General features: G+C 43.7%; 1 protein-coding gene across 1 annotated transcript; it reads right to left on the reverse strand.

Moving 5' to 3' along the window:
• Positions 1 to 408: 408 nt before the first annotated feature.
• PPP1R3C (protein phosphatase 1 regulatory subunit 3C) lies at positions 409 to 4,842 on the reverse strand. The gene is made up of 2 exons (XM_049809620.1): positions 4,781 to 4,842; positions 409 to 2,965 (listed from the first exon to the last, which is right to left on the reverse strand). Exons 1-2 carry the CDS (start codon positions 4,792 to 4,794, stop codon positions 2,020 to 2,022), a joined length of 960 nt encoding a protein of 319 aa, XP_049665577.1. The 5' UTR covers positions 4,795 to 4,842; the 3' UTR covers positions 409 to 2,019.
• Between the last annotated feature and the right edge of the window lie 8,260 nt (positions 4,843 to 13,102).

Consider the following 13,102-nt stretch of genomic DNA (forward strand, 5'->3'; position numbering starts at 1 on the left):
AGATGCACCCATGCAAGCATCTCATATACTATAGCTTGTCAGGTCAGTCTCGCCATCAGATTAAAACAGACTCATGCCAGACAGACTCACCCATGGCACAGCAAGATCTCTGACAGAATCTGCCAAACCCAAATATTCCAGTTAAATTTGGCGAGGTACAGGGTTGGGGTTTTTTTTTTTGAATGATACAACCCATAAGGTGAACACTTCTGAGGATCCCTCATTTAGTGAAGCGCTTGGATTTCATCTTCGGGGTAATGCCAGCTGCTGACCTGAGATACCATACCACAGCCAGCTTTAGCAACATCCCATGGCACAGAACAAACTGGCTGTACCTTATATCACAGCTGAAGTTGTTTAAAGAAGTTGAGAATATAGACAGATTGAGCTAACACAGTAAGAACCAGGTGTATCAAAATACAATTTATTCTTAAAACGGCTAGTTTACATGTAACAGCAAGGGTTACATAGGGGGAAAAAGTGCAATTAGTGGAGGAGGCTTTCACCTTAGTATTTATCATCTTGCTGCATTGCTAGTAGCTTCAGACTCGGGATATTACACTTCTTAGCGATGGGCAAAAATGTGATTTATATTTTGATGTTAACACCACTTCTGTACAGCTAAAGGTGTGCCAGTATTCACATCTGCTGAGCATATATTGGACAATTCCTCACACAAGTCTTGCATGCAACACAGATCACCTTTACAGTTTGCCTGCTCAGCTAAATTATAAGCAGATACAAAATATACGTTAGTTTACTGAAGTCTAAAAAAAAAAACTTAAAAAAATGAGGTACAATAAAACAGAGCAGTTTCCTATTTATGTGTGAGCCTACATTCAGTCTAGAAAAAACTAGTAGCAACCCTGCTCTTTTAAAGAAATGAGCTTTCACAAAGTACAGCTAATTCACCATCTTCAATATGAAGGACCTTGCCTATGTCATTGCTAACTTTGCAATAGGGAGCAGGACACTCGACCATCAGATGCTGTAAGATTAGATCAGGTGATGAGTCAAATCATCTAATGCTGCTACAGACTAGGAAGTTTACAAATCACTTTGTTTTGTCACTTAACCCTATTTTTGGCATGTAGGGTGGTTTTAAAATCTTTTTAAAAAGGCACATTTTTCTTTTAAAATTAGAAGGTAATCATCTGCCTGCTAAGTGAGTAGGATGATGAAGTCAAGGTTAGATTTGTTCTCAAATGCAAGACATTTATTATTCACAAAGCCAATGAGGACAGAGATCTCTTCCCAAAGCAGTGGTCACTTCCACCACTCACTTTGCATGTGAAACCACTTGTTTTCTGTATTCTTCTTTTTATCCCATAGAAGTTTCTCTGGGATTTAGAAGGCCAGCTTTGGAAAGAAGAAATTAGAACACTGTACATCTCCAAGTTATACAGCACAGCCTACCTCTTCCCCTTCACCCACGTTTCCATTATCCTCTCCAAGTTTCTTAACCTGTATTGAAGCCACAAATCCTAGCCATGCATTCCTACCAGCCTCTGTTACAAGCACGCAGAGGGTCATAGCAAGCTTCTGTCCTGACAGCATCACCTCATCTCTACTGCACTCCTAATAGGTGCAAAATGAATTGTGATGTTCCATTCATGTAATACCCCCGTGCAGGCACACATACCCTCACACATGCAGTTACTACAGCTTACTAAGGTACCATTCGCCTTCCATACTTCCTTACGAGAATCTCTCTCCTAGTGACTCGGGAGAGTCAACAGCAGAAAGCAAGCAGCGTATACTTAAGATACAGGCATGCTATTTCTACAGTAGGTGAAATACGCATGGGTTTTATCCAGGTGTTGTTACCTTCCAAGTATAAGGGTTGGCTAAGAACTTCAGTAGCATAATATGGTTTACCAAGTCCCACAGACTAGTGGATTTGGATTTGCTCAGACAGCCAACAAAACCTGCCAGGTGGTTTCGTCACGTAGTATGTGAACCAGAAAACTAACACTGTCATGTTGCCGAATGGAAGAATGCTTCCTCCCTTAGTATCGATCACCAATATGGTGATGAATTTTCAACCTGACCCAAGCTCTGCCACTGGGGAAAGAGACCAGTGGACAGCCTCGGACTGCCTAGTTGATCAGGCTCTCTTTCTTGTCCTCTCCTTGGAGTCTGAAGATCTACACAGTCTTTCTTGGCAGATGGTATCTGAACACCATCAGGCTTCCACTCTGCGTGGAGAATCTTGTAATTCTGACCCTCATTATTGTCCCAGAAGGTATGTTCTCCACTTTGGTAAGAAATGCAAAACTCTATCTTCTCTTCATGGGAAATGGCAGGAGGCAAGTCAATGGTAAATGAGAAGGTATCATTTTCAGAATCACTGTAAACATTGTTCATGTATACACACTCAACGTCCGTGTAAGTCTTCCACGTATCAAAGGTAATTCGAACCTGAACCTTTTTTTCAAAGCTCACATTTTTTACTTTCACAGTGCCCGACAGCACCTTCTCTTGCAGGGTGCAGTTCTCCAGGCAGACCAAGTTCTTCTGCAGACGGTTCCTGAAGTCCAGGTAGTCAGCTGAGGGCCGAGGGAAACTCAGAATCAAGTTTTTCTCCTCATGTAGCTTTAAGCCAGATGTTATGTTTTCAATGCCTAAGAGGTCAAACTGAAGATCCCACCCAGGGTGCTCCTGGAACTCGGAGAAGGTGTGTATTGCCGTCAGGGACAGCCCCTTCGAGTCCGCAAACACAACTCGCTTCTTGGCTCGGGCTGCTGAGTGGTTCCAGTCACTCTTCTGAGCTTCGGAGTCGCGTTTCATGTGAAGACATGGTCTGAGAGGTTTGAATCTGTTCACAAAGTTGTTTCTTTGGCAGTCCTCAAGGGGGCTGAGAAAACTCTTCAGCGGTGGGGAATGGGCTAAGCATATTCTCATGGCCACGTCCACGGGCATGATGGAACTTGGCAAGGGCCTCGGGTCCAAGATCTGTATCATTCTGAAAAGCAGAAAGACAGGACATTATTATTTGCTACATCAGGTAAGAAGCGTCTTAAGAATGCATATTTGCTTCATCTGCTGTCTTAATTATTCATGGCCTCATCTTTGCACATCTTTAACGCAGCCTAAATTAAAATGGACAGTTCAAGCTAAGGAACTAGGGTGAGACTGTTCAGTCATTTCTTGCTAATTCTGAACTCTTTCAATTCAAACGTCATCTTGTCTGCTTTTTCCGAACCTCTGAAAAATAGATTTTAGTGACAGCCAATTAAACATATTTCCTTGAAAATACAGAAAAGAACATTCTAGTAACCACTAAAACAGATCCAGTTACAGTGGAAGTGCTCATCCACCTTTTAGCTTCCCTTTTAGAGACTCTGAGCCAGGTCTTAAACTTCCAGCAAGCTGGATCTGCTGCTTCACCTCTGAGCAGAGACAGCACTATATTAAGCAAGTCACCTATCCCATCACAGCATCAAATGGGAGGCTATGTACCTTGGTGCAGAACCATCACACTGTGGCTCTGAACAACCATAAATGTATGTTAGGCACCCTGGTTTTGGTTAATTCAGACAAAAATACTAAAGCACCTTTTGGAAATATTTTCTATGAGCTATTAACCCAGGTCTAAGTAACAGAGGTCTCCTGCACTGTTAACATTGACTGCTGAGTGAATAGGACAAAAAAGAAAGTGTGTTGCGGGGGCAGGGCACACACTTTATTTTTTTCACCTCACCGGACTTCAAGAACTGGCTTAAAAGCATCTTTTCATAATTCCCAAAGTCCATGCCGAAAGCCTACTGCAAGTATTCAGTAAGAATGCTACAGCTTTATTTGTAAAGATTTATTCATAACCCTCCCTCCCAGATGATGAAAACCACAATTACTATGCAAGAGCATGGCCCATGCAAAGCCAGTTAGCTTGAATATTTGTAAAAATGGGCTTCAACTGCAGCACATCGTTTCTGAGAAGGATGCAGTCCTTGCTGGAAGTGCAGATTTTTGTTGAGTCACAGGAAGCCAGAGCATTTGCTCTGTCACTTAAATAAATGGCTTTCTCCTTTCCAGGGCTCTCACTGGTATTCCAGAGCCCTGCCAAAAAAAAAGCTGAATCTGCGCTGGCCTCTTAATTCTTCTCCTTGTTTTTTTTTTATTGTGGCAGTATTTGCCATAATAAGTAGGACGAGGAGAGTGCCAGCATCAAATTAATCAAGTTTGCTTTGCTTTAATAGGAAAAGAACTAAGGCTTCAACAATACTCTCTCTGCAACTTTTGTGACCAGCTCCTGGGGCAACAGCTGCTAAGCTTTTGCAGTATCAAAAAAAAAAAAGAGGGGAGGGGGGAACCCCAAACCGACAAAAACCAACCAACCAAAAAAAAACCCCCAGCAACACAACCTGAAAAAGGTAGGCTGCCACTTCGAAGAGGCAAAACCGAACCGCCAGCAAGAGATGCGGCGGGTTCAGCAGCGTCATTGCCGGGCACCGCAGAGGCGTAAGGACGCTTTTGCAGGACCCGTAAAACCGGAGGACGGGAAGGAGGGAGGGAGGGACGGAGGGAAGGGAGCGGCGCAAGTTTCGAGGCGTTGCAGCCCCAACGGCTGCAGCCCGCGGACTATTGTTTCCGCGGGCCCGGAGGAGCGCACCTACAAAAAAAAAAAAAAAAAAAAAAAAAAGAAGAAAAACGGGAGCGAAAGCAGTAAAAAAAAAAAAAAAAAACCCAAAGACCACGGGAGGGAAAGCAGGCGCGGGGGCAGCGGGCGGAGCGGAGCGGCTCCCTGCCGCGGTGCCGGGGGCGGGCGGGCGGCGCTTACCTGCTGCAGTGCATGGGGCCGCCTGCTGCTCCCGGGGCCGCTCCGCGCCTCCGCCGCCCCGCCACGGCCGCCGCCGCCGCCGCCTTTATGGGGCCCTTCCCGCGGCGGGCGGCCAAGGGGCGGCTCCGGCCCCGCGGGGGTGGGGTGGGGTGCGGCGCGGCGGGGCTGTGCGTGACGGCGGACCGGGAGGGGGGGGGGGGGGGGGGCGGCTGCCGCCTCCCCTTCACGTGTCCCGGCCGTGCGGCGGCGGCTGGCCCGTGTGCCGCCCCCCGCGCAGGGCCACCCGCGGTGGCCCTCCTCCCCCTCCCCCCCCCCCCCCCCGAAAACGTACTTGTGGGCATTTAATTTGAACGGTGCCGAGGGCTTTTCACCTCCCACGCGTGGTGATCTGCAGGCACCGTCTGAGGAGGTGACAGGCCCGCTGCAGTCCCCGCGTTCTATCTGTTGCCCGTTTCTAGAGCAAAGGGGCAAAAATCGTTGAACGCGGCCCCCGCAGCGTTGGCCGTAGCGATGCTGCGGTACCTGCCTCCGAGAAGGCCGCGGGCGCGGGACCCGCAAGGCTGACGAGCCCTTGCAGCTGCGGGAGGGGTGGGCCGCCCGCGGGTGGCAGCGCCCTGTCTTCTGCAGGCTGAGAGTCACCCGGAGAAGGTCCGTCCCCGAGTTTCTGCTCTTCACAGGCAGCGCCCTGGCTGCTGACGGCCTCTGCGGATCGACGGTTCCGCTCTCGCCTTCTCGCTGGCCCACTCGCTCTTTTCCCAAGGGCAACAGATGACTTGCAGTCGCCCTGAAGGATGCGATACAGAGTCTGGGAACTGTAATTTTCCCAGTTCATAGTTCTTACCAGTAGATGAGACCACAAATAAACAGCAGGAAGTCCTGTGCTTTACGTGAAGCAAAGGGGCCGGGCAGGGATGAAGAGATGACACAGGATTTTTCTGGCTCACCAAGTTATTTTTCTGTTCCTGATTTGTGAGCAGAAAAAAAAAAAAAATCAAAAGCTCTGGTGCTATGTGCGACAGTTTATTAGGAGATAGTATGTGAGCATGGCGGGTGGTGACAAGGACACCTCCATTTCGGATTCAAGCTACGCAGAAGCAGAGAGAAAAAACAGTCATGAAAGGGCTGGAGAGGGAAGATTTCTGCTGACTGATGTGTGGCACACATATCGGTACACTGTCTCTGTACATATAATGCGAGTATTCATGGGACAGTAAGACTTCAGTTTCTTAGCTCGGACCCTTGGTGACTGAAGTTCCTGCCTTTCGTGCCAGCACGTGACACCAAGTGTCACACAGATGAAGCCTGAAGCACTAACTGGCAATGCAGACAAGGTTTTGGAAAGTCCCGCTCTGTTCCCTGGCGCCAGTTATTCAGGATGACCTTCCCCAGTCCTCCGCTTCTCAAGTCACATCGCTGCCGCTCACATCCTCTTCCTCTCCTTTCCTTTCTCCATCTTTCTTATCTCTTGGTGACTGCCAGCTCCTTCTCAAAGGTAGATGATATTTGCTCATCGTTTGCCTAGGGAAAGTGCTAGAAAACAGTACCTGTGCTCTGGAAGTCTTGCTAGTTGCAAGGAGTTTATTCGTCTTTAGGAAGAACTGCAAAGACTTTCAGCAGCCCCAGCTGCTGTATCACGCTACCTATGTGCAGGCATTAAATAAGACCTGGGAAATTATTTTATTCCACGAAGTCTGCACAAAAGGAGTCGCCTCAAGGCTTTGCTACACGTATTTCTGCTACTATGTAGTAGCTCTTTGCACTGTTTGCCACTATAAAAAATTTTGTTCCCCTTGTGGTAAAATACCTGTTTTGCCCAACTTAGAAAACAACATGAAAGATTATTTAAGGTGACATGCTTAGCAAAAAAATAGTAGTGAGATACAGAGCCTTTCATGGGCAGATCATTGCCCAAGTCAGTAAATACGGACTGGAGACAGCAACTTTGTGCCTACTTGGTAACCTGGAGCACATTCATGGCCGTAGACCGGTGTCCCAGTTTCCGGTTGCCAATACAAGCAGAGAGCATTGTGCAGAGCCAAGGTAACTCTTTCCTCATCCGAGGAGATGTCTCTGCGTCGAGGCAAACCGATGGGGTTATCTGAGGTAGCACACCAGTTTGCACTGTCAATGATGATTCCCTCGCTGTGCTTTTTATAGAGGACTCAGGTTTCCAGTTATTTTGGTTCAGCAGCTCTCCTGTCATCGGCAGCTTAAAATGTAGATCTGTCTGTCTGTCTGTCTTGCCTTCAAATAGGGCTGCTAAAATGGGAACACCGGAGGAAAAAAAATCTTTGTCCTGCTGTGCATTTGACAGCACTTTGTGGCATATCAGCTTTCCTGACATTTGTAGGTGCACATAGAAGCAATGGCAGAAATATATTCCTGGAAGAGGCAGGGTTGATTATAAATTCAAGCCCCATCATAGGAGGTTGTACCTTCAACTGCGACTGTAACAAGGAAACTCAAATTGACCACCTAGTCTAGTTCTTTTTCTGAAAACGTTGCACTTGAAGCGTAAGAAGGTAATTGCAACACGTTAGCTATAGTAAATACAGTTTTAGTATAGTGACCATAGTCCCAGTAAACTTTAAATGTATGTTTTTAAAAATAGTTTGCAGCCTAGATGATCCGGAGGCGATGTAAGGCACAGGCTCACTTTGCAAGGAGTTCACTGAGGTTGCTCGGTGACAAGCAGGCAATTGGGTTCACACTGTTCTGTTCAAAGACAAATACATGGTATTAGCTCCACAGCGAATACTTTTTTATATGTGGACAGCCCTCTGGGTCTCTCTGTTCTTCACCTGTCTGAACTAAGCAATGCTTTTCAGTCAGCAGCTCTGAGAGCAGATAATGAGTGATTGTGCATTTCTGTCAGCTATCGGGCAGCAATGGGCTACTTTGGTCATTTGTTTGTTGGCTCTGGTTATTTTACGGCAGAGCAGAATGAAAGAACTGCTTTTTTCAATCTGTATTCTGAAATTGAGTAATTAAACAAGGTTTTTGTGGTTTACGCTGACTTCATTACTCTCAGGTCGCTGTGCTTCTCTGCTGTCCTCCCCCACAGCTCCAGGAGGGAAGAAAGGAGATATGTTGCAGTTGAGGATTTAGAAAGAGTCGCACGGCCTTTGGCATTTGATTGAAGCCTTTTGAAGCAAAGATAAGCAAGCATTTCCTCAGAGCAAATTTAAGTCACGACCACATTTATAGGAAAAACAGTCCAGAGAGAAAAAAATATAAATCTCCATTTCACTCGCATAGTAATGCATCCCTTGAAAAACTGTTGCTGTTTGCAGGGTGGGAGAGCAATGCTAGCTCAATGCAGCTATAGTGTGCAATATAACAGGGAAGGTTTTGATTTGGGGCTTGAGCCTAAAATCAATTGCTAGGGCAAAGGCAAAACACCAGGGTTACTAGAAAACATCCACCTTCTTTTGGCTGGCACATATTTGGTTCCTGCAGCATCACTCAACACCTGTGAATGAAACAGAGCTTTAATGAAAGTGTATCTGTAACAATAGACAGACATGGTCCGTTAGGCCAGGGGACAGCGCAGTCACACAAGGTATACAATAGATTGCTTTTCTTTTCTTGAATTGAGTTCTTCTGTTCAATATTCGCTCTCTGCTACTAAGACTAATCTTTGTAAACGTGTTATCTATGAAGCTGGGCAGCAGGTTTCTATGAAGGTGACTGCGATGCAAGTAGTAATTATTCAGGTACATAGCAAGACTAGTGAAGTCCAAACTGAGTTGAGCCTCTGAGCCTTTGAAAATTTTAAATCAGTGATTTATCCGATGAAATACAGTGAGCAGAAGGCTTATTTAGTCTTAATAGAAGGTTATTTTATTTACTTGCTTCTCAGAGCCTTTTGGGGAACTTTGAAAATTCCTAATGGTTACAAATATATACCAAGGAAACTTGTCCTGGGAAACTCCGTTGTTGTTTTAGGGATTCCTTCAGCACTGGCACAGTCCATATGAGGAATAAATAAGGTTTTGATCTTTTTAGAATTTTTATTACCCCATTCCTCATGGTTCAGCCAGACCTAACATGCTTGAGCCTTTGGGATCCCCTCACCAAGAGGACAACAGTAACTTGTGACCACCTGTTAACAGACAAATTACAGAAAGTCTGGAAAAGAAGTATTCCAGTGCCCACAAAACTCCTCTTTATTATGGTGATACTGCTATGCTTTGGGAGACTCCGAGAGCATTTTTTGTTTCATTCAGGATGAAATTGCAGCTAAACCATGTTTGTTTGGAATATGCTGCTTTTGGAATAAACTTTAAATTTTGAAAGAAAGAAGGTAAAAAATAAAATGAAACATTTCAAAAAGACAAAATGACATGAAGTTGGGGATGGGAATAGTAATTTTTCAGAAATGTATAACTTTTCTAGATATTGCATTATTAGACAATGTTAGAAAACTCAGACTTTGACAGAACAGTAAATCCCTTTTCTAGCCAGTTGCAGCTTGCTTGTAGAAATCAGGCCTTTTCACAGATCTGCCTGGCAGAATACACCCAACCCCTGGAAAGGGGCAAGCAGCATGCAGCCAAAGTCATCAAGAAATTATGCAGAGATGGGTGGGGTTTATGTTCTCTTACAGTGATTATAAGGATAATCAGTCTCACCAGGATACGATGTAGGCCTAACTCTTTAAGCACTGGCACAGGGTCTAGGTCTGGCTCTTTTTTAAGTCAATAGCAAAAGTTCTTGCCAGTACTGGGTCTCAGAACTTTGTAAGGTTAAATTTAAGGCATTTAAATTCCTAGAAACTGAAAGCTTTGGACTGAATTAGAAGCCAGAAAATTATTTTAAATGTCTAATCTTATTAAGACTGATTAATGACAGATTAGTCAATGGTAAATGAGTCATCGCTTTGGAAATGCATAGTGCAAGAGAAGTGCATTGCTTTCTGAAACAACTGACATAGAAAAAGCAAGAAAATGTATTTCAGGCTGCTTCAATATTTTGTGTAATGTGATCGTATTAAATTCAGGATATTTCGAGCAAGATTCCCTTAAACAGCTTTTATGCAAAATGCAGCCTTTTAAAAGTATAATTGCTTTGGTTGTATGTAGTAAGCAACTGATGAAATAAAGACAATGCCATGTTACTTATAAATTGCTGCTGCTTAAAGTAAAAAGGGAAAGAAAAACTGAAAGACAGAAGAACATGAATGTAGGTATTCATTCTTGGAATAATCTGAACTTCCAGTGAATGATTCACAAGGGTGCAGAAAACAAAACACATGCATATATTTTATACGTGAGTATAAATCTGGCTTATGAATACAGACCAGTTTTTGAGAATGCAAAGGCCCTTCTAGATGTTTGAACGAAATGCGGTATTTCAGTATTTTTTGAAACTACATTTCTTTTCTCATTTTTTGTGGTTTTTTTTTTTTTAACTACACACCCAAGAAGGTTGAACCTTGAGATTCTGTGGCCAAATGTTTCATAAATATAAATCATGATGCTGTGTATAGATAATCAGCGTTTATTCTCCATTCTGTTTCCTAGGCCCAGGTGGAGGAGTTACCTCTGCTGATCAGTAGTCTTTTCCAAAGAAAACAGTAAGTGAAATGCTGCTTTGTGCAATTGGGTTTATGTTTAATTCTGTGTGACCAAGGAAACATTGGTTGAGTAGACACTTCCATCAGCTATGTGGGATGTCTTTGCTATCTTTCAAGCAGAAATGTGATTTCTTTATCCACACATGAACAATTCCTTACAGCCTTGCAGGAGCCACATGATTTTTCAATATGGTTACCATTCCCATAAGACTTATGTTGAATGAAAACCTTCATCCTGAATAAGCATTGCTATATCTGACAGCGGCCCAGCTAACATCTGCAATATGTTCACCCAGAGTGTCTTGAAGATTTTTAACAGTCTGAATAATGCTCCTTTTCTTGTTCTGCCACCCAAGAGACATGATCCATTCCTGTATTTTAGGTTCTCTTACAAGGTTGGTTTTGTCTTGTGTATCACAAGGGAAGAACAGGGCTTGGAAATCAGTACAGTGAAATTCTGTGTCAAGTTTTTCTTGCATTTGCTATGTGGCGGGGAGGGAAGCTCCCCTATGGCATAGGTCTAAGAGACAAATGAACCTTTTTTCTTTCAGATTTAGTCTAATTTCTAATCACTTCAGCTGTAAAATCAGAGTTTCCTAGAATCTGACCTAGTTATCCTTTTTGGATGCACAACATAAATATATATGTATGTATGTATATTTCCCCAGTTTCACAGGGGTCAAATTTCATGCAGAGATTAATCTCATTTTTAGATTTGCTGGAAAGAATGAAGCTCTTAAATCCAAGTGCTGTAACAGCATCAGTCTTGTTTCATCCTGCAATGGGAGGGGAAGTAGTTAGGGGCCTGAGTGTAGAAAGGTCTGTGGGCTAAATAACAGATTTGCAATAAATTGGTTTCTTTGGGTTATTCTTGGATGCTGCTTCCCAGAGCACAGAGAGTTTACTGTCAAAATGTGCTTGCTCCTTATATGCAATAATGCTTACAGTAAGTTTTGCAATCTTTAAAATGGATTTAATCAGTGAGAAAAATCTTGCATGCTTCTCTGGAGAATTACAGTCATAGAATAATGGAGGTTGCAAGAGACTTTCTGAGGTCATCCAATGCAGTCTCCTCCTCAAAACAGGACTAGCTTCAAAGTTAGATCTGACTGCTCATGTTGCTTGTCCAGCTGAGCTTTTAATACCTCCAAGGACAGGGTCCACAGCTTCTCTAGGCAACCTGTGCCAGTGCTTAACCATTCTTATAATTTCTTCCATTTATCTATCTGGAATTCCTTTGCTGCAACACATGACCGCTGACTTTTTTCCTTTTGATGTACATCTCCGGGGGAAAGTCTGGTTCCATCTTCCCTCTACTCCCTCTTTCGGTAGTGGGAGGCTGCACTCTGACCCACTGTTACTTAGCCTTTTCTTCTGCAAGTTAAGCAAACTCAGGTCTCTCAGCCTCACCTTGTGCAGCACGGTCCAGTCCCCTAACTGTCTTCGTGACCCTCCACTGGTTTCACCCCAGTTAGTCCATGAGACTTTCTTATTGAGGGACCCAAAACTGGACACAGTTCTCTAGATGCAAACTCACAAGTGCCCCATGGAGGGGAATAATCACATCCCTTGGCCTTTATTTCAGGATTTTAAACAAGGTCCATGGTGTTCTCTCATACATAGAGCACAAGCAGAACTTCTTTGTTTGCTGTGGCAAAGCCTCTGTACAGGTTGGTACGTAGAGATCTGTGCAATTTCTTCAGGCCTGTTTGGTTTGTTTGGGAAACAGCAGTTATTTCATTGGTATTTTGGCATACATAAGTTACATTTTATTTGTGGGTTGGGGGATGATTTTCATCACTCTTTGTTCCAAATCTGGCAGTTTGGAAATCATTCGCGCTCTCATATATGATTTCAGTCATGTATGGAAGGGATATTGGACTTCTGTAAACAGACTACTGCAATCTTTCTTTCAGGCCTTCAGGCATTTTGATTTAACATCTGCCTCCATTTCCAAATGACACCTGTTCACACTTATCTGTGAAACTCAAAAAAAGTTCTCCTCAAAATGCTGATACAGAAACCATTTGCTTTGCTTGCTGTCATGGATAGGCCAACTTTAAACCTCTTTGGAGGCTTTTTCTTCAACACTACATCTTAAGATCTTCCTCATCTTTATTTCCACACGTGTTGCTGCTTCCATCTTACTATTTCTTCTAATTCATTTTGGTCGTGTGTCTTCTCATGCTGTCAATTTACATTTCACCTTCTCATCCCTTCTGGCTCCAAGTCTACTAAACTGGTTCACCACACTTCCACTTTATCTCCTGTAATCATTTACCCAAGGCTTATTGCCCTGATAGCTTAGCAAAAGCCACTAAGATTTTCATTACTACTTTACCTTATCTCACTTGAGCATTGAGGCTGGCAACCTTTCAGTTTTTCTTTCTGAAGCCCATTAACAAGGCATCTAATGCAAAAAATCACAGCCACTCTTTCACCATGCTGTTCCTACACCACACCAACAAAAATTTGCTTCAGATCACTTAAGGTTCCTCAAATGCTAGTCTAACCCACACACATTCTTCCTGGCTAGTTCTTTTTAGCCACTGTGTTAACCAGGCAAGTGGATGGACTTTGTTCATTGAGGAAAACACAGCTCATGCACTAACTTCATCTAACTTGCATGCTACTATGAAAGCATAGATCTCACCTCGGTGATATTTACTAGTCATAATGTACTATTTAAGGATATGAGGAGTTATCTGAGGACTTCCCTCTGAAGGAGAAAGCACTGAGTGTGT

Source organism: Accipiter gentilis, chromosome 9, assembly GCF_929443795.1.
Source record: "Accipiter gentilis chromosome 9, bAccGen1.1, whole genome shotgun sequence".
Classification (NCBI taxonomy): domain Eukaryota; kingdom Metazoa; phylum Chordata; class Aves; order Accipitriformes; family Accipitridae; genus Astur; species Astur gentilis.